General features: G+C 35.8%; 3 protein-coding genes and 1 long non-coding RNA gene across 7 annotated transcripts; 2 read left to right on the top strand and 2 right to left on the bottom strand.

The window, feature by feature from the left end:
• The first annotated feature begins 7,536 nt into the window (after positions 1–7,536).
• LOC113692585 (serine/threonine protein phosphatase 2A 57 kDa regulatory subunit B' kappa isoform) lies at positions 7,537–11,508 on the top strand. Its single transcript, XM_027211007.2, has 3 exons — positions 7,537–7,990; positions 8,853–10,033; positions 10,553–11,508. Exons 2-3 carry the CDS (start codon positions 8,870–8,872, stop codon positions 10,907–10,909), a joined length of 1,521 nt encoding a protein of 506 aa, XP_027066808.2. The 5' UTR covers positions 7,537–7,990; positions 8,853–8,869; the 3' UTR covers positions 10,910–11,508.
• Positions 11,509–15,645: 4,137 nt separating this feature from the next.
• Positions 15,646–16,770, top strand: LOC113692811 (uncharacterized). The gene is made up of 2 exons (XR_003449066.2): positions 15,646–16,193; positions 16,517–16,770. It is a non-coding gene; the product is annotated as an uncharacterized lncRNA (long non-coding RNA).
• Positions 16,771–16,931: 161 nt separating this feature from the next.
• On the bottom strand, positions 16,932–20,775 carry LOC113692810 (protein PGR). 2 transcript variants are annotated; one of them, XM_027211382.2, is made up of 5 exons: positions 20,065–20,769; positions 19,842–19,955; positions 18,918–19,140; positions 18,032–18,280; positions 16,932–17,296 (listed from the first exon to the last, which is right to left on the bottom strand). In XM_027211382.2, the coding sequence occupies exons 1-5, from the start codon at positions 20,208–20,210 to the stop codon at positions 17,165–17,167; spliced, it is 864 nt and encodes a 287-aa protein (XP_027067183.1). In that variant the 5' UTR covers positions 20,211–20,769; the 3' UTR covers positions 16,932–17,164. The 2 variants fall into 2 exon arrangements, with proteins under 2 accessions (XP_027067183.1, XP_027067184.1); XM_027211383.2 differs by having other exon boundaries at positions 17,195–17,357; positions 20,065–20,775.
• Positions 20,776–21,602: 827 nt separating this feature from the next.
• LOC113692809 (uncharacterized) lies at positions 21,603–26,346 on the bottom strand. 3 transcript variants are annotated; one of them, XR_003449065.2, is made up of 7 exons: positions 25,884–26,346; positions 25,621–25,788; positions 25,039–25,276; positions 24,580–24,762; positions 23,703–23,956; positions 22,480–22,905; positions 21,603–21,885 (listed from the first exon to the last, which is right to left on the bottom strand). XR_003449065.2 is itself a non-coding variant. In XM_027211381.2 (6 exons), the coding sequence occupies exons 1-6, from the start codon at positions 26,136–26,138 to the stop codon at positions 22,744–22,746; spliced, it is 1,260 nt and encodes a 419-aa protein (XP_027067182.2). In that variant the 5' UTR covers positions 26,139–26,346; the 3' UTR covers positions 22,168–22,743. The 3 variants fall into 3 exon arrangements, 1 of the variants encoding a protein (XP_027067182.2); XR_011815797.1 differs by having other exon boundaries at positions 25,621–25,774; positions 25,884–26,069; XM_027211381.2 differs by lacking the exon at positions 21,603–21,885 and having other exon boundaries at positions 22,168–22,905.
• Positions 26,347–26,685: the final 339 nt, after the last annotated feature.

Below are 26,685 nucleotides of genomic sequence, written 5' to 3'. Positions count from 1 at the left end.
TTCAATCAATTCAAGGGAGGATACAAAATGCATATAGCTTTCTCACATGCAATTTTTGCCTTTTTCTGGAGCAGTTCTCACATGCAATTTTGCACTGCTTGGCCATCGCATCATCAGAATCGAAGCGGGCGAGAATAATTTGCATGTTGTTTAGGAATTATTTTGGGGTAAGGTTTTCTAAAAGGGGCTTGAGGGGTCAATAAAAAAGAAAAATGCCTTTTCTATCCAAGACCCGAATTACTGCTACATAAAATAGTAAATGTTAGGGAAGTCTGCTGTTTTGATTTCTTCCTTTTTCGTGGGAGATTCAACATGGAGCCTTTTTCTTTGCTGGTTCCTCCTCCTCCTATGTCACACGTAGTACTGCTAGTTTGCTCCTCGCAAGTGCCGGCCGCCTGATGATTCAGTGGGTTAATATTTTGGACGGGGGATGGAGACGGAAGTGAAGTGTAACAAATGTTTAAAGCAAACTCGCAAGCTTTTGATGACCTCGAATGAGACATTTGTGCCCATTTGGCAATCATCCATGCGCCAAATGAAAACAGCCGTATGAGTAAGGCTGTCGTCAAAAGGAAAAAAGTAGTGTTTTATTTTATGTGATAATCAGGGTGTGCAAAGTTGATTCAATGTACCAAGCTGTCAAAAAGCAGTCGCCTAGTAAAACCAATGTGCGCGTCTTTTCGGCATCTTTGTAAAAGGAGTGTTCATTCCTACAGTTTACAGTACATGATTCTACAGCTAATTCTTTTTACTGTATCAACTTCTATGGCGCTTAAAAAAAAAAAAAAAAAAAAAAAACTTCTATGACGCTGCTAACTGCTAAGCCCTAGTTGAAATTTGAGAATTTAGAATATTATTCCAAATAATTATTTCACATATAATCTTTTTATAATGTGATGTATGTGAAATAAAAAGATGATTGAAAATATAAAGAGATGGATTGGAAAATGTATTTATGATGCAAACGAAAATTTTTGGAGAAAAATTTTTTTACTGTCCAAACATAGCCGTTTCTTCTTAGAAGAACATAATGCTAATTGCTAATTATAGGTGACAAACAAATCCATTTAACTAAATTTATCCATACCCACCCATGAATAGATGGGTATGGACATTTTAAAATTTTGCATATGAGTATAAATAGGTTACTCCAATAATACCCATTTAATATTATTGGATAACCCATCAAACCCATTTAAAATTGTCTTCCCCAAACCTCCTCTTTTCCCCCAATCTTTTTTTTTTCAAATTTTTCATTTTGTTATGATGTTAACTACTTTTGTTTCATTATTATTATTATTTGTTAGTTTTCTCTTACCATTTTATTTTCTCTTAGTTTGTTAATTTGCTCATTTTTCAGCGTTACCAATTTATAATAAGTTTTAATCACTTTTGCTACCTTTTCAAAATGAAAATTTAAATTTACATATGAAAAAAATACTAGGGATTCAACATTTTTGGATTAAGTTTTTATGTTAAATTTTATGATTAATCTTTCTTACACTGACAGTGTATACACTATCAGCGTTGAATGAATGACAACTATGCAAAATTTGAATTTAAAATTCAACTTTTGTACACATGTAATGAATCAAATGGTGATAGAGTATACACTGTCAGTATATATAAGATTTACTACAACTTTTATAATATTTATTTCAAAATTTTATATTCTTATTATTCAATTATTAAATAATATGTAATTTTGCGACATAGAGTATGAATGAAAAAAATTGGTAATTAGGCTTATTGAACATTATAAGTAAATATTTAAAATAATGATGGGTGCAAAGGGTTATATAAATTAATAACTTAATTTGCAAAAATGAATTTAAATGAGTTTATAAAAATTTAAAATAAATGGGTTGTAAATGGGTAATTGAGTTATCTAATTCATTTTTTGATATATCCATTTACACACATATAATAAAATAGGTATAAATGGATTGACTTACTTATACCTATTATCTATTTTAATCAACCAAAACCCGTTCAAGTTACCCATTTTGACGCCTCTATTGCTGATGTAGTAAGTAGTAATGCACAAATATAAAATAGACTTCGTGTTTAATCATCCTTTTGTTAACCATACTTCAATCCATATAGTCGCATTAATCTTCTAACTCTGCCAATTGGGATCAGTTTTTAGATTTCTTACGGCGAGGTTGAAGCAAATTGTTAATCGTACGAAAATAGAATGATTAAACTCAAAATATAAACTAGAACTTCTATGTGCTTGGTCGGTGTAATATGGGGAGGGATAAAGCTTTTCTAAACTTCATATTCTATCCAATAAATATTTCATATATATATATATATATGTAACAAATAAATTGCTTATCGACTGGAAATTGATTAATGACCAGACTTGTATCAAGCAGATAACTGTAATGAGTATTGTAATACACGTACTCATGTATCAAAAAGTTTTCTGGGCACAAATAAATATTTAGTACTTATGTCATCTATATCTATATGTATTCAGGAAGGGATTTTTTGTAGAAACCCTCTCAATGACTTCTAAACTTCTCATTCTTTTTTCTAAATTTTTGTATTTATTTTAATACATAAAATGTAGTGAGTTATAACCCACCTTATCACCCATCAATATTCCCACTATCTCACTCCCACTATCCCATTATCTTAACTCATTCTACAACCACTCCTACAAATTCTCTATTCCCACTATTCCGCTATCTCACTCCCACTCTCTCTCATTTTCTTATTTATTTTTGATTCTCTATTCATTTTGTAAATGTATTGATTTTGTTTCTTTTATGAGCAGTAGTGGAAGATATTATGTGCAGAAACTTTAGCAGAACTCAACCTTCTTGCGGAGAATTGGAAGTATATTCTTGCCAACTTAATTTTCCAGGTCAGTCCCCTCTGCCTTTTAAGTATGTTTTGCTTTTGCTTTGCTTTCTACCACGAATGATGTTGCATTGATTTTCTGATCATCCATTATTTCTGAAAATTTTTTACAAAATCTTATGAACGGTTGTTTGCTTATTGTTACACTGTAAAGTAAAGATAGTCAATAGTGGGATAAAATATAAACACAAAATTACAATCACATTTCTAACATAAGGTATTGCTTGCTTATATAATTGCGGATGGTATAGATTCATGATTGAGGGTTTTACTATTTCTAAAATAAATTGTATATTATAAAAATTTATTTGTTTGTATTACTGAAATTTTTTTAATTATTTTTTATTGCACATTTATCACATAAAAAAGGTGTTACGATAGTTATTTTCATAATTTTATTCCAAAAATGATCATGCATGAAATAATAAAATATTTTTGATAATAAAAAATAATATAAATGGTTTATAATTAGAGAAAAAACAATTCAGATACTACTAATAACTAAGGCACTATACACCCATTATTAAAATTGGATTAATTTTTAATTTCGTCAGAAATTCGTTTGGCAAAATTGCATTCTAGCATTTCTTTTCTTTATCATTTTCACTCTGCATTGACTGCAATAATTTTCACTTCACTTTTAATGGGTGGGCTTTCAAAATTAGTAGAAAGAGAGTTTATTAGCATTCAAATAACGGTTCTGTGTTGCATTTTTTTGAGATGCTAAAGAAGGCATGAAACTTCTTGAAGGATGGTATCCTACTTTTCAGAGTTTGAATCACAATATTACCTTCATTTTTTGTATTTTTGTATTTTTGCATCCACTGGATTAGAAAAAACGCGTCCTTCTAAGCTTGGATAATGTTCAGCAGTGATGCTAAAGATCTAACGATATCTATATGAAAAAAAAAACCCAAGGGACATAATTATATATCATACCAGATATCAGGAAACTAACTGCATAAAAGAAATAATCCTGACTCATATTTCGGCGATCTACCTGACTCAAGACAGTGATTTTTTAAAAAAATATGGTTTCTCTTGGTATTTGAAAAATTCTGAATTCTAACTGAATTTAAACCAAAAGAATAAATTAAAAATTATAGAGGCTGCCAAATTAAAAGACAATATTGAATTGGATATTAAAAGATGGTTTAAACATAATAGGGACTACGAACCAAAATCTTTGAAAAACAATTCTATATCCAAAAAATAAAAATAAAAAATCTACAAGAACAAACTCATTTTCCCAAAAAAAAAAAGAAAGAAAAGAAACCTATAAGAACATACGTCCTTTTCCAAATTTAATAATTTATCTACATTATGAATATATTATAAACTAATACATTCCTTTTTATTTAATATTAAAAATTGATTTTAAATATACAAGTGATAGCAGAGGGAATGAATTAGTTAGCGACATGTGAAAAAATCGAAAAGGACAAAAGCAATTAGAGGGATAATTTCGCACAAAATTCGTGGGTTAAAGTGCAATTTGAGGTATAGATGGGAGGCATTTTAGTGCATTTATTGATTTGTTTTCAATAAGTGGTGATTGGTTTTGCGGGGTTTGGGGGGTCTACATATACCAAAATATATTTATATAGGGATTACTTCATTAACTATGAGTGCTAATAATAATTCTATTGGCGCGCAATTTTCATTTGATTACAACACAATTGTATTAAATTCTATTGATACTACTTCTATATTAACTATTGTATTTTTTTGTTAACAATTCTCATACAATGTATCACTTACTACACATAAAATAAATACAAAAACTATTTATTTTTGATTTAATATATATATATTTTCTAGATCAAAGAAATGAAAATATTGCCTCTCTTCAAGTTCGACAGCCATCCGCATCACCAATATTTTTGCGTGATCATGGTAAAAATGCAGTTTTTTATATCGTCAAAGATCGTGCATTTTCATTTGTAGTACACACTCCACAAAATTCAACATAGTTAATTAAATCATTAATTTTGGCTTTCGTACTAAAAATAGATTGGTGTTAAGAGTGTTCGCACCTTCAAGAAAGATTATCAAATCGAATGCTTAGTATTTGTAAGTATTTCATTTTAACAACATTCAATTACATTCATTTGTAGAAATATATCATTCCCTTTTTTAGTATAAATTTTAATTTTTTTTTCAGGATCCATCTTTCGAAAAAAGACAGTTCTTGAATGATATACACATTCTATTATATTTCAAACTATTGTTAAACAGATATTACATTTAAATTTTGTTGGTTCAATTTTTTCACCTTTATTTGTTCACCATTTTATTTTTTTCAACAATATCAGCACCGTGCGTAGCACGGGTATTCACACTAGTTATAACAGTATCGGCACTATACAACTCTCTATATAGGAATTGCTCGCTGCGCTGCAGCAGCAGAAATTGATTGCTAAAAAGTTTTCTGGGCATTTTTTTTTAAAAAAGTATAGGCGCTTTATTGCGTGGAAGTAATACGAATACAACCACCAGGATATATACAACAATCCGTTTGTATAGGAATCGTGAATGTCGCAACAAAATTTTAAATTGCTTATTCATATGCACGTTCTTATGTTTCAATTTATTTATTTTTCTCTATAAAACTTATATTAACTAGAAATTGGTCAAAAAATATGTTTGATATCTAAAAATAGTTTTAGAACTTCATTTTGTTCCTTCCCACCTTACCATCGAATCCAACCCTCCGCTAAAGCTTATTTGTATTAGGTAAATAAAATATCCTTCATTTACTCCTGAAGAAAAAGTATCTCTATGAATTTTTTTCATTATTCACTTTTAAAATGGTAACTTTACATTGCTTATAAATTCAAGTTAATAAAACTTGGTCCAAATCTAGGCTTCCGACCATTTTGTAGTTTGAAATCACCATGTGAGCCGTATTTGGTTAAATTTTATACACAAAAAAGGTCAGATGATCCTACTTTTCTAGGGGTAAAAATGAATATAGATTGGGTTAGATCTCACCTTTTTAGGCGAAAAGTTAAATATAGTTCAGATCATATTCAATTTTTTTAGAAGCAAAATCGAATATGGATCAAATCATTTGTTTAATTACAAATGGGATCTAATAACCTTTTTACCCTTAAAAAAATTATCATATGTGGGTCATGTAATAATTTTATGGTAAAAAAGAGTTGAAAACCCAGGTTAGGACCAAATTTTACTGACATGATTTTATAAGAGATGTAAAATTATCTTATTAAAAGTGAAGGATGAAAAAAATTATTTAACAAAATATAAGAGATATTTTGAATGATTTTCCCTTTTCATATCAGTAAATGTTCATAGATATTTTATACGAGTATACAGATACACACGTTTATTCATATACGCCATATACCCGTATACATCAAACACACACATACATGAGTATGTGCTCAAATATGGAGGTATGCGAATACACACACACATACTATACATTACACAGATGGATATGTAGATATGCACAGTTGTGCGTATCCCCCCCCCCCCCCCCCCCCCCCCCCCCGGCTCTTTTTTTTAATGCAACATGAACACGACCAACATGTGTACATATAACAATGTCACATGCACCCATATACGAGTATGTGATTATCTATTAATATCTATATATATATATATATACACTTAGCAGAAGCTGTCTGTTTCAACGTAGTAGCAACTGCCAATACATTCTCTAATTCTCATGGACAATTTAACATCTTATACTACCAACCTGTTCAACTGAAAAATGTTATCTTTGATTTGTTTAAAATGCGAAGCAACCCTGTGATGGAATCATTACCTGTGATTCAATCATTGCCGGAAAATGATAGTATATTCTCGACAAAACCAATTAGTACTAAAGGTTTTCAACGAAGATCGTAGAGCGGACTCAGGTTGCATGTTTCTTGCCAATTCAGCCGTTAAAACCATAGTACAACGAGAATATACGTATGCTAAGTATATATACATGCAAAATAGTTCCATGGCTTCGGCATAGAAGCAGATTCCGAAGTTAAACTTCAAACCCACCATGTTAAACCCTTAAATAAGAAAAAGGATTTTCTTCTTTTCTGCATAATGGGATAAAAATTCTTGTCTTTCCCAAGAAGCAATAAGTTCTGGTGTATGACAAAAGGGAAAATAAAGTCAAGAGGAAGGCAATCCCCTTCCCAAGCGTTAAGAAGAAAAAAAAAAAAAGGAAAAGGAATCAAGAGGATCTAAAAATCTAAAAGGAGCAAGTCCCCACGTCCCAGATCCCAATTTCCAATTTTTACCGTCTGGAGCTGGTGCTCTGTGGTTTTGTTACAAATGGTGAAAGAATACGGAAATCAAGACTGGGCAGTGGGTAACTGAAAGAGGCAGAGAGTCAGAGACCAATTTCCAATTGAAAAATTGTGCCTGCCTGCATTTTCTGAGAAAATGCCGGCCTGCTCTCTCATGCTTAGCACTTCATTCGAGGACACTAGTCGTCGTATTTACATTACCACTACTACAGAACTAAATGGAGCGCCAATTAAACTAAATAATAGCAGTCCTAAATCCTAATGATACTATTAAACTTGGACGGAATATATCATAATACTTCCCACTAAAGACTCAACTGCTACTACTACTACTATATAGTACGGAGTAGTAACTATTAACTCAAAAATAGATTAGCTAGCAGGGATTGTTCCTTCTTCTTGTCGTTCAGATTAGAACATGAAAACAAGTGGGATGAAGACAAAAGTACCCATAATCAAACCAAAAACTGAAAAACACACAATAATAATGTTTCCTTGGTACCCAGATATGGGTCCTCCGTCCTCATAATTATGTCTTTGATCATTCACAAGCTAGCTGCTTCTTTTGTATAACTATTGCTAGTCTGATATGTCCTTAGTCTGCTGCTGCTACTACTAAAAGAGAAAAAGAAGGAAGAAAGTTAACTTTTTGATTGATTGCCTTTGATTACTTCTTTTCTCTCATGTAGTATAGTAGTAGCACAAGGCCATCAGGCGCAAGTAGTACCATATCTCTCTTCAATCTTCACCACTCCCTGCTACAATTGTCTCAGGAATCTTTCTACTTCTTCACAGTCCATCTCTGATTCTGGTGCTCCTCAAAGCAGACCCAAAAGCCCCAGGTTCTCTCTCCTTTATCTCACTGGATTAAGTATGTATGGATTTTCTTTAATGCTTTTCTTTAAATCCAAGATTGGTTGTGACCGACTTTTGCTGGATGCTCAAGTTTTCATTTTTTTGGGGTTTGGTGGGTTGGGGGGTTGGTTTATGTTGCATTTAACCCATTTACAATGACAAAAAATGGGAAAGGGAAAACAAAAGAAGACCTTTTTCTTTTCCCTCTTATTGGGAATATTCTTCATCTTTTTTGTGTGTTATATGATCTGGGATTTCTTCTTGATTTGGTTTTTCATCTTTTTCTGGTGGTGAGAGCTGAGAAGGGGATCTGTACTATTCTGTCTTGCTGCAATCCAATTCCTAGATCTGTAATTTAGACGTACGTTAATATACATGTAATTGCTCATGAATGTGCTGAAGCTTGTTGGTTAGAGCCTGATCTTTCACTTCTTTACTACCAATTTGAGAAATAGCTATAACTGATCTGTTTGTACCAGCGTTTTTTTCCCCTTTATTTGTGCCCATTTTAAACTATGAAAACTTTTGGATATCTATTATAATTAGTATTATGAGCAAATAGGTAGAATTCATGAGCTTAGAGGTGTATTAGTGTAGTGTGTTTAATTGTACAGTTAGGAAAGTTGAACTAATTGAGCTGGGTTGCAGAAACGGGGAGAGTAATGCAAATAGATATGTTTAATTGCTTGCTTAAAATTGGAAGACTTTGATTAAACGAGGTTTCTTCCGCAAATCTAATATAACTCCTTGTTGCTTTTGCTTTTCTCAGTCAAGAATTTACATTGTTGAAGTTGTCTATATCTTATTGGAAGTACTTTTCTCTTAATTTGGTTTCTTTTAACTTTCCAGATTGGAGACCTGCTACTATGCTTAAGCAAATTTTAGCTAAACTCCCTAGGAAGTCATTAAAATCTGATTCATTAACCTCTGTTGGAAGTGATTCTTGCAACACTAGTCCAAATTCAGACAACGGCATCCAATTTACCAACACTTGCAGCGTGATATCGAGTAGACTGAATGTAGTAAAGAGGAAGTCTTGGGCAATTTTTCCTGCTAGCATCATAGCTGGAGGGGACTTGGTCGAGCCTCATGTTCCTTTTAAAGATGTTCCAAACGCTGATAAACAGAGCTTATTCGTGAGTAAGTTAAATCTCTGCTGTTTGGTATATGACTTCAGCGATCCAGGCAAGAACACCAAGGAGAAAGACCTTAAACACCAGATATTATTAGAACTTGGTGATTTTGTTGCTTCAGGTTCTGCAAAATTCACTGAATCAGCAATTGCTGCAATTTGCAAAATGTGCGCGGTTAACTTGTTCAGAGACTTTCCACCCCGATATCACTCTCATGTTCCTCGTGGTGAAAGTGAAGAAGAAGAACCATTATTTGATCCAGCTTGGTCCCATTTGCAGCTTGTCTATGATCTGCTTCTCCGAGTCCTGAATCAAAATAGTCTTGATGCAAAGCTAGCTAAGAAGTTCATTGACCACTCTTTCATTATAAGGATACTTGATTTATTTGACTCTGAGGATCCAAGAGAAAGAGATTGTTTGAAATCAATTCTGCATCGTCTTTATGGAAAGTTCATGATGCACAGGCCTTTTATCAGAAAGGCTGTAAGCAATATATTCTACCGATTTGTTTTTGAGACTGAACGACATAATGGAATTGCTGAGCTACTGGAGGTATTTGGGAGTGTAATAAGTGGGTTTGCTTTACCATTGAAGGAGGAGCACAAAGTGTTCCTCTCCAGGGCTTTAATTCCTTTACATAAACCAAAATCACTGGGTGTCTATCATCAGCAGTTGGCATACTGTGTTGTACAGTTTGTTGAAAAGGAGCAAAAGTTGGCTGTAATGGTGATACAGGGGCTTCTGAAATACTGGCCTGTAACAAGTAGTCAGAAGGAATTGATGTTTTTAAGTGAGTTAGAAGAGCTATTGGAAATGATTAGCATGGTAGACTTTGAGAAGATCATGGTGCCGTTGTTTCGGCGTATGTCATGCTGCCTCAACAGCTCCCACTTTCAGGTAAACTTTGCTGATGTTAATTTCTCATGGCTTAGACCCCTGGTTTCCTTCTTTTCATTGGATAAGGGTATTATTAATCACAAGGAGTTAGATGGAGGAAAAGATCTGTGCTATAAATTATGATTTGTGACATGAAAAGCAAAATCTAAATCCCGAATAGGATGTTAATAAACTAAAGACAATGAGAAAATAAACGTGATAGACAAAGAAATGGTAATGGAAAAGCGCTACCTAGAAGAAGTAACGGAAGGGTTGTTTCTATTCATTGTCTTCCATCAGGAACTAAGTAAACAAATGAGGCAGGATTTCTAATTTACCTTTAGAAGTACCATAAACTCTATCAAACGGACTGATGGTGTCAGTTAAACGGTTAAAACTTTTTGCCTTGTTTATTTCCTAGGTCAGCTATAGCTTTTATCAAAGAATCTAAATTTCCCGTTCAAGTTCATATAAGCTGAAGGAGACTGTAAAATGGTGAAAAATTCTGAACCTGAATTCTTTATTCTTGATGATGTCCAGGTAGCTGAGAGAGCACACTTTTTGTGGAACAATGATCATGTGCTTAATCTCATTGCACATAACAGACATGTTATCATGCCTATGACCTTTTCAGCTTTGGAATGGAACAGCCGGAACCACTGGAATAAAACAGTTCTAAACCTTACACAGAATTTAAGGAAGGTTTTATCTGAAATGGATCAAGAACTGGCACTTGCCTGCCAAAACAAGGTGGAGGAGGAAAACTCAAAGTCAAGCTTGGCTGCTGAGAAGCGGAAAATGACTTGGGAACGCCTTGAAACTGCTGCTAGCTGCCAATCAATAGTCAGTAGCATTTCAGGAGTCAGAGAATCAGCCTCTTGTGTTGTTAGCTACTAATTGATGAGATAGACTCCTGTTCTTATGTTTGCATAGGATCTGGGAGACAAAATGAATAGGATAAAACTAGCTCCGCAATATATACGGGTGATCTTTGATTATCATAATATCCCTTTGGAGCTCTGTTATATGGGATGTCGACAAATTGTTTCTGTGTTATGATGTGAATTCAAGCTGTTTTTAAGGATGACTGCAACTCACTGCTTCCTTAGTGTTCACAGCACTTGTAATTTGCTCTGATAAGCTACCCTTCCCCTTCCCTAGGGGTTACAAGGAAACCTTATCTTCCTCCTCAGAAATTGTCGTCACTTGTAACCATTATTGGTGATGCCAAAGATGAGTGCCTGCACTGATATATAGTACTATAATATCACATCTACATGTATTAAGTTGCGAGGCTGATCGTGGTTGAGGGCTCAGATTCCAGATTGTTGTGGTGAAGGCTGTTGGCATGGCATGTACAGTTCAGCTCATCATTGGTGTGGAAGTAGAGGTCCGTGAGATTGCATAGACAATGGAAACTTGTGTTTTGCTCAGCCCTTTCCCTTGAGGAACAACTTTGTTCAGAATGTTAAATCAATATCAAGTTATTAACACCATGTTGTATCCTTCTCCTTTAGGCTTTTGTCAGTTCTCGTATGCCCTTCTTTCTTTAACCAGGTACTCTAGCACTGAGTTTCAAAAAAAAAAAGTTAATGTGACTAAGATGACTTGAGCACTTTTAAGCTACAGTTGGGCCGTAAGATGACTTAAAATCTAAAATAAGAAAGTTAATAATGTGAATAAGAAGGTTTTAAAATGGGAAGACATCGAGCCCAACTTACCCATTTCCTCTGTTGCATGGACAAGAAAATCTGTGGCCTAACTGCAGCCCTGCCAAATACTGGTCCAATAGCCGCCGCAGGGATCTCCAATCGAGGCTGCATGCACCACACAATCCATCTACTGAATCGACTCAGGTGATCCATCTTCCTGAGTTTATTGTTTCCGGAATTTAAATAAATAAATAAAGGGGTGATTCATCGGCCTGTGTTGCATTATTCTCATCCACAACTCTTTTTAGACTCAACTGTCATCTCAGTGCAATGTGCGAATAAGAAATAACGAGAGAGTCTTTTTTTTTTTTTTTTTATCAGAAATTTTAAGAATTAGTAGTTAAATCTAATCCCAAATTAACCTCAAAAGCCACGGTGGTAACTCCTGAGGCCAATTTGGGGATTTACCTACCCAACCCCCAAACCCCCTTACATCGATGTGGGACTACGTTAAAGTTAGTGGGGAAGCTGCTACTAGATGTTAACTAATACTCATAAATCCCAGATACCTCCCCTGTGTTTTTTTTTCTTTTTATCAGAAATTTTAAGAATTAGTAGTTAAATCTAACCCCAAATTAACCTCAAAAGCCACGGTGATAACTCCTGAGGCCAATTTGGGGACTTATCTACCCAACTCCCAAACTCCCTTACATCGATGTAGGACTACGGGAAAGTTCGTAGGGAAGCTGCTACTAGATGTTAACTAACATCCACAAACTCCAGATACCTCCCGTGCGTCTTTTTTCTTTTTATCAGAAATTTTAAGAATTAGTAGTTAAACCTAATCCTAAATTAACTTCACGCGTGTACCAGAATACTAGAAGATGTTGATATTATTATTATTGTACCTGTCCTAGGCTTTGGAACAGATAGAAAAACGGACCTCCCTACTGCTACATTTCAAGAATGAGGAGGATTTACGCTAAACAAACCAACAAGTGATTACTTGGCTCCGTACCTTATCCCTCATTTAAAGAGTGCTTGGTATTACTTTTGGGCAAACCTATTATTCTGTTCATAATCTCTCTATGATCAAAATGGAGAGTTTATGACACATCTAACGTTCTTCGTAAGCCAAATTTGTTTTACATCAGATTTGGCAGTTCAAGACATGCACAGAAGAGAGGTGCAGTGATTCATCTAATTAAAAAAATATATTTTGAGGTTTCAATTCGTGGTGCCATTTTTTTAATTTTTTTAAATCTAATGTGTCTGTTGGATTATAAATTTATTATTTTTGGTGCTCGCTAATTTGATGCATCTCCGTCGTTAATAGTATAGTAGATTTGCGAGGATGAATTATAAAATAAAAAAGAAATAGAGAGTTTATGTGTGGATGATGGTTGCAATTAATTGTTCACGTGAACGTCATGACGTGCATGTACCCATCACCACGTCACATGCACCATCCAGTTGAACCGCTCTCAAATAGACAGACAGAGTGCCAGCCGCGTCCCTTGCTCTTCTTCACCCCTCTTTTTTTTTTTTCGGTTTTATTTTTGTTAAAAAAAAAAAAAGAAATCACAATTTGAATTGAAAGCAAAAGTCTTCAGAATTCATAAATTCGAACGGGGACCAAAGCAACCATGAAAACCATATCATACAAAACAACCTGGTTGTCTGGATGGATTAGGTGGGGTTTGTATAGATTTGATGTTTTTAAGGTGTTTTTTAAAAATTTTATTGTAGTATTGTATATTAAAAACTTTTACTCTGAAATTGTATTTTGAATATTTTTAAAAATTTAAATTTGTTAGAATATTTTTAAAATACTTTTAATCTTCTCGTATCACCCTTACTCCACCACCTCTCTCCTCTCTCTTTCTTTTACCTTCTCCCTTGTACCCTTCTCTCTCTTCCTCGCTTTCCCTTCTTTATCCTTTCTTCTTCCTTTGCCCTTTTTTGGATTTGGCAACAAGGAGGCAGCGAGGGTACGGGGAGAGCAAGGGGAGGAATGGGGAGGAGATAGGAGGAAGGAGTGGAAGAGGCAGTGGTAGGAGAGAGGACGGAGAAAGAGACGGTGGAATTTTTTTATGTAAAATATTTTTGAAATGTGTTTATTGTAACATTATTGTATCTTCTTTCCAAAAAAAAAAAAAAGAATTATATGTGATATATTAGTTTTTTAAAAAGGGGATAATCCAAGCAAAGCTCCACGTGATGGGCTGAGAACCTCAGTGGAATGGGGAGGGGCCCAACCTGTTACTACGTTGGAGGGACCAATAATAGGACAACAATCAGCAAGGAGAGCTATTGGCCAAAAGGGAAATAACAACAATGACAAAATGTGTTAAAAAAAAGTATTACAGAATATTTCCCATGGCAAATATAATGGTCTTACCAAGCCACATGCGGAAGATATAATGGGTTTGTTTGGATTGCAGTTTATTTGTCAAAATATATTTGTTTACATCATTATTATAATTTCTAACACACCTTTTTATCTTCTCAATTACCTTTTTATCTCACATACATCACATCACAAAAAGTGTTACAGTAAAAATATCTCTAATAATTCACAATCCAAATTAGTATAAAAAAATTAGAAAAAAAAGGGAAGACATAGCGAAGACAAGTCATTGCGTTGTCAGAATGAGGGATCATTTGCGGATGCGGTAGTTTAATGAAAAGTACTTTCTTAGTAGAGTTTTTAATAAAAATACTTATTTAACTGTATAAGTGTTTTTACATATATTGATTGAAAATATAATTTATTATATTTGATAATGTATAATTTTAAAAATGTTTTATCTCTTTATTTGGTTCATAATATAGGATAAAATGATTAAATTTGATATTTTATTTTTTAAATCACAAAAGTTATTCTAAAATCATCAAATTTGAGTTTTTGCTAAAAAATTTTTAATATAAAAAATTCTACTCGTAATTTTATGGGATGATATTCACCAAACACTTTAAAAATACTTTTAACACCTAAAAATATTTTTTTATTAAAAGTACCGCAACCCCAAACGGGGCTGAATCACCTCTTCATAAAAGATCATATATCCGAGTCTTGATGTTGATGGATAATCTATAAAAGTGATCGATAGGTTCGAAATTATCTCCTGTCACCCAAACTTTTTTTATTAAAAAAAAGGGGAAAAATGCGGCCTTTTATTATTGGATAAAGTTTGTGTGTTGTTTTGGACAGGAGATTATTTATTCAAATATATTTGCTTACATCACCATTACAATTTCCAACACACCTTCTTGTTATTTTCTCAATTACCTTTTTATCTCACATACATCACATCACAAAAAAGTGCTACAGTAAAAATATTTCAAATAATTTACAATCCAAACGCGTGTAATAAACCTTTCTCTTGCCCAGCAGGAAAGGAAAGAAAAAAAAACAGCAACAAAAAGGAAATGGATCCATCTTTTTAGTTTGATCTATTTCCCTGGGGTTGTTGATTGGCTTGTCACTTTTTGTCTGGGTCAAAATCTTTAAAGGCCAATATGATGGCTAGAATGCATGTTTCCAAAAAATCTCCAGTAGTAATCAACTCTATTTATATGTGATAGGAAAATTCTATTATATTGGTAATAGCAGTTGTGCTAGATTGGAAATATAAAATCAACTTTGATGCGACTAATTATGTTATGTTGCATTTAGATTAGGAAATTTGATAAAAGATTTAAAATCCTTTTAAATCAATGTAATTTGTTTCGATTATTTGGAAGGCGTTTGATTTGTAATTCATCAATTATTAACATTGACGAATTGCAAATCAAAATGATATCCATCTTTAAACGACAATCTTTTCAAATCTCTTAAAGGTCAATCTTCCAACGCAGCCTAAACCATGGATGGACGCCATAAATTCTACAACTCTTTTCAAAAATGTACCGAATAGATAAGTAAACGGAGGAAATGAATGGATGCGTAATTCACCCTGATTGGGTAGAAATGTTCAAAGAAAATAAAAAAAAAAAAAATTTCTTTGGGGTTACGTAATACACACGTTTATTTTTTGGGAGAGAAGTTGTAGCACTGAATCCCGTGGTCAATGAGGCAGTAGCATCTAAGGTAAAAGCTTAATAACGAAGGCATTGGTGATCTGGCCCGTTCACAGTTTTGGTACATCCATCCAGAGAAACTAGGGAAGGAAATCAAAGATACCGAGAGAGGCAGAGGAAATTTCCCATTGAATTTCCAGTCAATTCGGGCCAGTCCCCACCTCCTCTCTCCCTCTCTCTTTACTAGCTATTAATACCCCCAACCTGGCTACTACTGTTGCTCTCTCAATAGTAGCAGTATCATCTTCATATTCCTTTTGGCTAGTTTTCCTTTACCTCTAGCTGTTCACTGTTCTGGGTTTGGCAATTTCAACTGAAACTGTAACGCAAGAAAAGCCAGCAAAAAACAAACAAAAAATTATGGATGGAGCACCAGCGTATCAGGGGATGTCTTACCAGGAGCACCTCCAAAGGCGTCGTGAAGAAAAAGGCCTGCTTTATACTTGGTTCGTACTAGGGCTTGATTCACTTTCTTTTTTACTTGCTCTTAAAATCTCTTGATCTTCTCAACTGGAGACTTTTTCCTACATTTAGTTGTTACTGCTTTCCTTCCCCTTCAGAATTTGAAAATGGGATGTCGGTGTATGAATTTTTTGACTAGTCTATATATTTCTAGTTTTTGTTACTACTATGGAGTTATTATTATTTTTTTGGGGTACGTTGGAAGAGTCTATTTCTTGTATTAGGCACTCTATATTCTTGTATTTATGAAAGACAGGGAAGGTTGAAGTGAAAACTATGGTCTAATTTTGCTAATTTATGGGTGCAGTTTGTTCGCATTATGTTGCTGTTTCTGCTGCTACGAGACCTGTGAATGCTGCTTAGACGTTGTCTGCTGTTGCTGCACCTGATTATATGGGATACTTCATCTCATCTGATGTTAATATGCTGAATAAAACGTTTTGGTACAATGAATAACCGTTTTATATGGGATACCCCTCAGAAGAGGGGACAGTGGAGTTTGGCACTTATCGCTTGTGTATGGTGACTTGCTCTCTCTATGGATTAGTATTTTACAGCTGATGTTTACACGACTCTCTCTCTCTCTCTCTCTATGTATATATATATACATATATATATATATTGCAAGCATGGCTTTCTTCCATCCTATATCCAATTCCCGGGAAAATAAGGAACTACGTTTTAGGGTTCTCGTACGTAACAAAGCTTGTAAAAATACAGAATTGCTCAACCTTTTGAGTCATCATTCATCTAGTTTACTTTCTGATAGATTATAAAGTAACTGGAGATGCAACATAATGACTGATTTTCTATCAATCGATATCTATTCAGGATGTTAAACCACCCCCCCTCCCCCCTCTTTCCCAAAAAAAAAAAAAAAAAAATCGATCCCCTCCTAAAAGAAAGAGAAAGGACAAAGGAAAGCAGCCACTCACAAGGAGCTGAGTGGAGGAGTTCAGAAAATGTACGAGCAAGTAATGGAAGTGAGGGCAGAAGTTAGCAATATGGAGACCAAGTTCACAGCATTGTTATCCAGAATGCTAAGACCGGAGATCTTTTTTACTGTTGGTCCCGGCTTCCCAACCACCTGCACAAAAGTACGTATCAGTTTGTCGAAGTCCTCATTTCTGTTGATATTAATTGAATCCCTGAAAAAGGGAGATTCTTGGATCAACATGTTGATCAATTTAACCAGAACATGCACCGTGGACAATTGTGTCCATGAGCTAACTAAAGTTAGGTTCCAAAATTGTTGCTCAAATTCATGCCTCAAACGCATGATGTGGCATAATCTCCAATTACAACTGCATTATCACCGTGCTAATTTTCAAGCTCTGATTGTTCAAAGGCCATTCAAACATTTGAAAATGGGAGCAGGGTAGGTTGTAGCTGGGAGACGAGGTTCAGGCCACGAAAATTTACAGGAATGAGGATGAGATTTAGCGGTGACACTCTTATTCTGGCTGTAATTTGAATGCCTGTTATTTCGACGGGGAGAGAGAGAGAAAATCCTTTTCCATTTTACACGTTTCCAAGACAATCATTTTCCGCTAGGCAGCAAAAATAAATGAAAACCAACATGATAAAGATACTATTCTTTTAAAAGGGGAGTTAGAAAAGAAGGTACAAGCTGGAATGAGTGTGGTGAATGGTGGATGCATCTCGCACTTAATATAAATCATTTTATTTTTTGTTTTATTCTGTCACAAATCAAGATGATTTACAGGCAGCGAGAACTCATGACTAACGTCGGAGGTAAAATCATCATCAGAGGCATAACTGCAGCGTATATATTTGTTCTGTAAAACCACCAAGAAGTTACCTTATTGCGGACACTGCAAAATCCACTAAATTGCAGAGTAGCTCCCAACAGAGAATCTATGACGCTTCCAGAAACTCCTGCCAGAGCAGAAATTGGTATCACAAGTAGCTGCTTCAGAGCTACATCCAAAGAGCATGATGCAATTAAGTAACCAGGTAGAACAAATGCCAATCCAATGACACTGCCCGCTGCTGCTGCCGCTAGAAGTCCAGCTTTGGTCACACCACCATTTGTACCCCTCCGAACTGGCTGATATGGTGGATGAGAAAGATGAGATCCACAGAACTGATTCAAAAATAATAATTGCAATTCTGAAGACTAGCTTCACATAGACTATTTCATAACCTGTGTCTCTTAAAACATAAACATCCAGTTGTTCAAGCTTCAAAAGTTAAAAAATGAGTTGGATTTGCCTGCTAAAGCAAACCAGACAAGAAGGTTTGGAGGAAAAAGGAAGATTTACCAATGGCACAAATTATTAGATAACACAAGAACACGGGTTTTATTGAAGCATTCACCAGCACTTAAAAGCTGATAAAAACCAAACCAGCACATCTTCTTGTTGCAATATTTGGAGGTTTAACATCTAAGAACAAGTTCATCCCGATTAAGTTGAGACTTTTTTAATACTAGAGCATCAAAACGCCAATTATGAAAAAAATGAAGGAAATATAACTGGAAAAAGGCCTATCATTATGCTTGATTAGAACAATTAGTAACCGGGTCAAATTGCAAGTACCACATACCAGAAGGGATACCAAATGAGTTCAACAAAATCAAGGAACACTTAATGCACATCTTGTGGCTACAGATGAAATAAAATCCTATTCTAAAGGAGAAGCAGGAGGACTGGGAAGGATATCAGATAAAGTATAATCAAGTTGACCTTTAAGGTTGTGATCAGTCGAGGCTGCTCATCACTCAATATCCCAAGTTCTGATGACCAAGTGTCTCCATTGCAGCAGCAATAGTGGCCAATGATGGCACTGACTAGATACACCATACTGCCAGATTCTTTTGAATCGAGACACTTGTCCTGATGACCGGTCAACTTCCATGCAACCAAGACCAAAAGGCTTGCTATGCCACTGTTTGACAGAACTTGGATCCTGCAAAGAAGAGATCCGGAGAGACGATGGGTAAAACGAAAAAGATTAAGCACAAAAACCTCAACAAGTGGAACGTTATAATTCCCCTGTACGAGCTGTTTGTTCAATTCAAATTCTTACTAGCATTTTCTTTTGATTTCCAGTCCCCTATATGGCATCTCCTACTGTAACTGATCTTCTTCCCAAAAGCTTTTTAAAGAGTAACGTGTTACTTACGGTTTTGAAAAGAGTGGAACACCACTTTCCCCAAAAGTTACAGGAGTATAAGGTAGAGCATTCAATGGATGAAAATGGGAAAATTAATCATCCTGATCACACAATAACACTATTTTAAATCCATTGAATTTGAATTGGTATTTGATATGTAATGCTTTAGCTTCCATTAATTATAGGGAAAGACAAGGCAACGCGCTTCTATTCTAAATTTGGAATTATTTCCTGATCTAATTCAATGATCCTTCTGCCCAATAAGCAGTAAGTAGCCTTATTCTAGCTGAAGCTCAAATCTCCACCAATTTTCCTCGGTTGCTATTCTCATATTAACTGATGTGATGAAGTTAGCATTACCGTAAATAGTAAGAACTGAAAACTAATTGACTCTCAAAACACACAAGTTTAGTTCATTGTGGTTAACCATAAAATGTCGCTGCCAATAAAGCACAGATACTCCAAAGGAAAATATTGGAAGGATGGAAATTTACCAATTCCGTTGACCTCCCTCTTTGAACTCAGCGTCCAGTTTTCGTTTTGTCTCCAATCCATATTTAGTGAGCTTGGAAGAAGTGAAAAAGAAAACAAGCAACATTGCCCCAAACCTACAAACTCCATCAATCCCACAAAGAAAATAAAAAAACTTCACCTAATTCAAATAATAATAATAAAGTAAGCATCCGGAGATTAGAGTTCCGAGGTTCCAGAACTTGCCTGAAATTGACGGCAATATGAAGGGTCATAACAATAAAGCCAGCGAGAGCTCCAGAGAGGTCAAGTGACTTCTTTCTATAAGCTCTAAAAGCAATTATTGAAGAAATGATCGCAGCGACTATGGGTTGGATCATCTGCTTATCCATTTTCCTTTCCGTTACCGCCCCTTCCAAGTCAACTCAGCGGGCCGGCCGCTGCTGCTCTGCGGTAGTTTACTGAGGCTCAAGATGAGACGGCGGTTCCAAAGAAGTGGAGGCGAATTCGGTTAATTGGTTATGTTCGGTCGGGTTGTGGGCATATCTTGGCGCTCGTCAACGTCGGGCGGCGTCATGTGCACTGCACTGTACGATGATTGTACCCTGTATAATAATACTAATACAGTATACGGATTTTTTAAGTATTCAGGTCGCTCCTTCAGACGCTTACGTGTACTCATTTAAATTATGACCTAATTTACACTTAGCGAGTGCAGATTAGGCGCCCACCCCAGGGTAGCTCGAGTGATTTCGTTGTCCCTCTTTAGGGTATGACAACCACGATTCAAGTCTTGGGGTTACCGTGTTCGAGAGGATTGGGCCTTTTCTCTCAAGTCGCAGGGAATTAATCGGGTCGAAGGCCCGGACACCCCTGCATCAGGAAAAAAAAAACTGTGGGACTTGGATGGGTGGGTATAAATTGCCATGGCAGGAGATTAACTCAAACCATTGAATCAAATCAATAGGAATGATACTAGAATCACCAACCCTCAAAAACCAAATAAAATTAGTTATTTGATTGAATCAAATCAATAGGAATGATACTAGAACCACCGGCCTTTGGCGGTGGGCACGGCCAAAGTATTAAAACTTGGTTGGTGCATAGTGCATCCATCCGATCCGATGGTGATTTAGTCTCTTCGGATTACCCTTGAACCTCTTCGAGTCCACCTCTCTCCCTGATATAAGATAGAATAGATTTATTGTCTCCGTACAAAAAAAAAAAAAAGAAGGAATGATGCTAAAATATATTAGTGGTTCCTGAATCGTCTTGTGGAACCAAGTGCACCCAGTTACTGGAGCTGTTCAACCCACATTTTGTAATTTGCCGGGCCGGCATTTCTTTCTTCTTTACATGAAATTTGTTTTGGCTCTCCTCATTGCCACTTGCCAGACATAATTGGCTGGAATCCAATCCGTCCCGCAAGTAAAATGACGAACGGGAAGCTTGCTTTATTTTAATGCTCCCGCTATAAATCCAACAGCGCAAGCCAGGGCACCAACCTCTTTTTTCCCTTATCATCCCTTCCCTCTCCATACCCCAACTATGAGATCCATTCGCAGAAAACTTATTCACAATCTCCATTCCCAGAACATTACGCAATATATACAGGTTGCTGCATATATAACTTCTACGTGCATAGGTGAAAAGGACCAAATCTCCAACTGTGCATGTACAACACTCCTTTAGGCTTTATATCATTTCTGAGGCGCTTTTTTTTTATATATATAGAACATGTTTAAAGAGTGAACTGCATTCTGCAGTTAAATCCACCATACACATTCTTCAAACAGGGAACTTGATTTACCCAAAAAGGTATAGAAATTTCAAAAATCTACTGGAAGCCTGGAGATTAGTTGTAGACTGCCCTAGCTTACACGACAAAAATATCCATCAAAATTTTGGTTTTGCATTTCTTCTTCCACTCTTCAACAAGTAACACCAAATGTAACATTGAGGTACAAGGTTATCTACTTAGTCCATGTCCCTGTGTTGAATCTAACCATTGCAGTGCACTTCAGGGCTTCCTAATCTCTCAGATTGCACCATGAGATGGTTAAGAGCCTGAAGAAAAGATATGCTGTAAAGAAAAGGATTACAAGAAAACTGCTACCTATCCAAGCGGAAGTAGTAATGGTTAGGGAAAGATGAAAAAGTAATCTTAAAGCTGGCTTAAACGAAATCATTTACATCTGACTAAAAGGATCTGCTGATTTTTCAGCCCAACTCAGCTATTCTTGTTCTATCAAAAGGAACTACAGTTAGGAGCAACAAGTACAACTCATAATAAATATTCAATAATGGACCTGACAGAAGGTCGCATGCGACCACAAAAATTCACCATCGTTTCAGAAAAACCATTTGATGATCAAAACATGAATTTTGTCAAAATTCTGCAAGAACATCCATCAAAATTCCAATCACACAGTTATGATAGAGTAGGTTATCTACTCACATTGGCAAGATTTAACAGAACAAAGATAATGTTTGAAATGAAAACAAAGGAAAGACATGTTAGCACCTATTTCTTTTGACTTGTTCTGGACAGAGGAATATGTTCCGGATTACACTTAATAGTACTATTTACACAAGTCGCTTGATCAATGCATCAGTTAAATCTTGATCATCAAGCAGAATTAGATCAACAAAGATCTGTACCTGTTAAATGGGCAGCGAGGAATACCTAGGACATGGAGATTTCTCATCCATTTGATAAGACCATTCAGGTAAAAGTTGGAAGTTAACAACACCAGATGAATTCTTATGCACGCTGAGGTTAGAAGCCACTTCCGACAGATGAATTCGTATGCACCCTGAGGTTAGAAGTCTCTTCAGAGTTGCATGTGCACGTCTTGGGCATAGCAATCACCAAAAGCCAAAGCAATGTTCAGAACAATAAGGAGAAGCCAAACATGTGAAAAATCACCACCTTCCCCTGCCTCCTCTCCTTCCTCTTCCCCTTCCACTACCTCTACCTCTACCTCTAAATCCCATCCTACCATGGGCTCTAGGATTGTCTCTTTCAAAATTAAACATGCTCATTCTTATATTCTCTGCCTCCGTTGCATTAGGATTCTTCTGAACCTGAACAAGTCAAAAATAATGTTAATGAGATGAACAGCTGCAACTTTTGATGGTATAAATGGTCATATCTCATAATATCATATTCATTTTAATGTGGTAAATAGAAATCTGAATTTCTTTATGGACACCTAATTTTATTGATTCACATTTATCACTTCAGTGTCATATTATGGTTGATAAAGAGTAAATATGCAAAATGGAGATACAATTTTCTTTCATTCCAAAAGGTTTTAATCTAGACCTAACACAAAAAAGATTTTGTTAATTGATTCTAGGTCTAAAACTTATTGGTTTTGTTATCTATGCTAGAATCAGAAGTAAAAGATGATAACAGGCACGCTTTCTGATGTAATTAATACAGAGAAGGTATATATCTAACTCTTCTCAGTTTTTACCAAGGATACGTAAGGACGTACATGGATATGGAGACACACACACACACATATTCATATACATGTATCGCTCACATAAAAAGTTAAAGCAAAGCTTCAATGGCCATGCTTTGCTACAATCCATTTTACAAAATTCAGAGACCCAAAACCTTTCGAATTATCAAGCACCACTTTTTCTGTAAGTAAAACATTAACCACGTAGACAAAAACACTGTCAGAAGAACATCTCAGTCACCTCTCGAGTCTCAAATATGTTCTCCAACAAAGGCATCCAAACTCCTAAAATGAAAAAAAGCCTATAATGAGGCTGTTTCATGAGAAATACGAAAAACAACAGACAAACAACTAATATTTGAGACAAACTGCCCGTACTGAAGATAATACAGATTTAAAAAATATGCTTACATGAACATCTTCCAAATCAAATTTCTCTTGAAGCTGTCGTGCAAGGTCCTCATCTAGGCTGTGTGCTGTTGAACTGCTTATCCCGGTTTTTCTCCTTTCCCACTCATCTAAAGTGACGGTTGCAGTGTCTTCCTCCTTTTCTTTCCTCCCATGTCTCCTCCCCCGGAAATGCTTATTATCATGGTTGGGCTGACTCATTCTCTGGAGGAGTTTTTGAGCAGCTGCTTGGTTTTGAACGGGGATAGATTCAGCCACTGTAGTCACAAGAAAATATACTCACATAAATAAACAGTCCTAACAACAAAAGGAGCTTTACACCATAAGATACAGAAATGTGCATCACAAGATATTGATCTCTGTTTCTCCTTTTAACCCATTAATTGTATAAATGAGGGAGGTTCCAAGAAAAGCATATTGGATAAGGTGTGTTCTCTAGCTCACTTTCTTGGCTTCTTTTTCTTCCTCCATTATTAGACCTCAAACTTCTCATGTTTTGGAGGATGAAGACCTATACTGGACTAAGACCATCCAAAACCCAAAAATGACTTTAAATACTGTTCTCCGTTTGATCTATCAACCCATAAACAACCTTTTAAAATTATTCTTTTGGACCCAAAGCTAGATCTACTTTGCTAAGGTTCATTACCTAACTCAACGTTTTACTGTCAACTTCATTCTGTTATCTATATCTGCCTACCATCCCATGTTGGTCCTACATTCATAAAAGGGCGTTACTGAGCTTCTGCTATGTTGCTTGTTTGCACAATTTTCCATGAATGTTCATCTGACTGCTAACTATTCTTAGACTCAGGATCTCAAAGAAACTAAACCTCCTGTGGCCTCTCTTATATCAGCAATAAGGTTATATACGCCCCACCTTCTTTTTGCCTTGCGTGAAGGTTGGTGGAGTTATCTTCAGCATTTTCAACACGAGCTGGTGGCTGTACTTCAGTTTGCTGGCTATCCATTATGACGCTGCGGCTCGGAGATTTACTCATCTGCCTTGATGTCGAACTTTCACCAATTTCAGAAGCGGTCCCCAGGCTACTACTGGAATATTCTATAACCAAGGAATTACAAGGTTAGAGATCGCACTGAGTTTAATTGTTTGACGTAAAGTTGAACCTTTCTGCATATGCAATCGCAAAAAATTTTGAACGCATATTACATTAGTTAGTCATTTATTATAAGTCAATAAAAGATTCCTTTCAAGTGTATTCCTCAAAAGGAGACTTTCCACCCAAAAAAAAAAATCCACAATACTGGAAACTAAAAAACAAAGCAAGAAGAGTTGAGATGGAAAAGAAAAAAAATAAGAGAGCATTATAGAACTGACGAGAAGTTCTGCTCTGCTGTTGCAGCCTTGCACCAACTTCGAACTTCTCAAATCGTGGAGGGCAACTAGCTGCACTTTCATTCAATGGTCGCAAGGCTGAACGTGAAAACGCTGAATATTTTTGGTTCATCTCCCATTCTTCATACAGTGACTGAACCCGACCTCCTAAAACTCTCGTCACTTTGGCATCTAAGCAGACAATTCCATTGCGAACCTTGGCATTATTCTCCAACAGAACCTGCCAAAAATAAACAAAAAATACAAGAAAAAAGTAGTTATAACAACAATACTGCCAACAGCTTCACCCATTCCCCAAACCAAAAGGCCAATGAAAAGGGAGGAACCCATATATGCAGCATTTCCTGAATCTTTTTTTTTTTTTGGGCTTCCTGAATCACTTATTGACAGCATTATCCTAAATCACTTATTTACAGCAATTTCCAAATTATGAAGTAAGACATTGGTTGAAAGCCAGTGCATTCTTGTAGAGTAGAAATTTTTCAAAGAAATCATATCTAAGCATCAAAACTGAGAGATCATCTGAAAGCAAACAAAATGACAGAGACAAATGAAATGATATACCTTAGTGCCAGGCACTACGTTATCTGGAATTGATGACAGATGAGAATACTCTACGGCAACTATTTCAGTTTGGCCATCAGTAAGGTTGAATCTCAGCAGGCGCCTATTACTCGAATTTCCTAAACTCTCAGCCACATTGCTCTTACCTATATCTCTAACAGAAGATATCTGTAATTTAAAAAAAATAAAAATAAAAATAAAAATACACACGGATGGTTGGGCGGCGAGAAAAAATTAGGATCCTGCTGTCTTATATGGTTTACCTGAAGGACTTTGGGGCCTTGTAGATGCGAGGCATGGCGGAGATGGGAAAGTTCAGGCAAAGATTTCCCCCCGATGGATCGAAAGTCCATGTTGAGGAGTGCCGATTCGACAGAATCCACGGTGAGACGCGAAGATAATTCAGCTGCTACTAGAGCTTGCACTTGATCGACGCGTTTGAAGCACCAACCTCGGGAAGTTAGGGTTTGCAAGTGAGACAGTATAGCAGCAGCTGAAGAAGATGGGGAGGTTTCCATCTGGTGTATTGTTTGTAGGCTTTTAGCGGCCGGTACCGATAGGTGTTCGTTATTTGAACGCTCGTTAGCAGACAGACTGGAGAGCGGAAATTGGTCAGTGGCAACAGGAGGAAGCTCGATCGGGGCCAGAGGGTCTTGGGCTTTGTTTGTCCTTCGGCTCTAATTCCAAGCCCAAGTTGATGACTTACCCCTTGCCTGGAACCCAACTCTCTTTTCCGGTTTGATGCAAGGAACCGAAACGAATACTTGTGGGAGCTTGGTCTGATGATTATACGGTGGATTCATTATTTATTAAAATTTCATATTGATTAGACGTTATCGATGACTGGATCATATATATATATATATCCAGATACTTTTCGAGGAGTAAATCATTAAGGTACTTGTCAATATTTCAGAAAATAATTTTGTTTAACATGTAACATGATGAAATGTCAATTATAATTTGGAAAAATCGTTCAAAATGTTTCTCATATTTGTCAAATGATTTTTTTCGTCCCTCTTACAAATTCATATTGATCAAATTTGGTTTCTATATAGGTTTCCG

The sequence above is a fragment of the Coffea arabica genome, chromosome 6c (genome assembly GCF_036785885.1).
Source record: "Coffea arabica cultivar ET-39 chromosome 6c, Coffea Arabica ET-39 HiFi, whole genome shotgun sequence".
Lineage (NCBI taxonomy): Eukaryota > Viridiplantae > Streptophyta > Magnoliopsida > Gentianales > Rubiaceae > Coffea > Coffea arabica.
Note: the sequence above shows the minus strand (reverse complement) of the source record. Positions and strands in the feature narration are given on the sequence as shown.

What these genes read in the sequence shown, in the direction of transcription:
- LOC113692810 (XM_027211382.2), bottom strand. Translation starts at nt 20,210, where the DNA reads ATGGATAAGCAGATGATCCAACCCATAGTCGCTGCGATCATTTCTTCA. An exon ending in GAGGGAGGTCAACGGAATTG is followed by an intron (nt 19,141 to 19,841) that starts GTAAATTTCCAT and finishes TCTTCTTTGCAG; the next exon opens with GATCCAAGTTCTGTCAAACA. An exon ending in TTTGCAGTGTCCGCAATAAG is followed by an intron (nt 17,297 to 18,031) that starts GTAACTTCTTGG and finishes ACTTTTGTGCAG; the next exon opens with GTGGTTGGGAAGCCGGGACC.
- LOC113692585 (XM_027211007.2), top strand. Translation starts at nt 8,870, where the DNA reads ATGCTTAAGCAAATTTTAGCTAAACTCCCTAGGAAGTCATTAAAATCT. An exon ending in TCAACAGCTCCCACTTTCAG is followed by an intron (nt 10,034 to 10,552) that starts GTAAACTTTGCT and finishes GATGATGTCCAG; the next exon opens with GTAGCTGAGAGAGCACACTT.
- LOC113692809 (XM_027211381.2), bottom strand. Translation starts at nt 26,138, where the DNA reads ATGGAAACCTCCCCATCTTCTTCAGCTGCTGCTATACTGTCTCACTTG. An exon ending in AAGGCCCCAAAGTCCTTCAG is followed by an intron (nt 25,789 to 25,883) that starts GTAAACCATATA and finishes TTTAAATTACAG; the next exon opens with ATATCTTCTGTTAGAGATAT. An exon ending in TTGATTTGGAAGATGTTCAT is followed by an intron (nt 22,906 to 23,702) that starts GTAAGCATATTT and finishes TGACTTGTTCAG; the next exon opens with GTTCAGAAGAATCCTAATGC.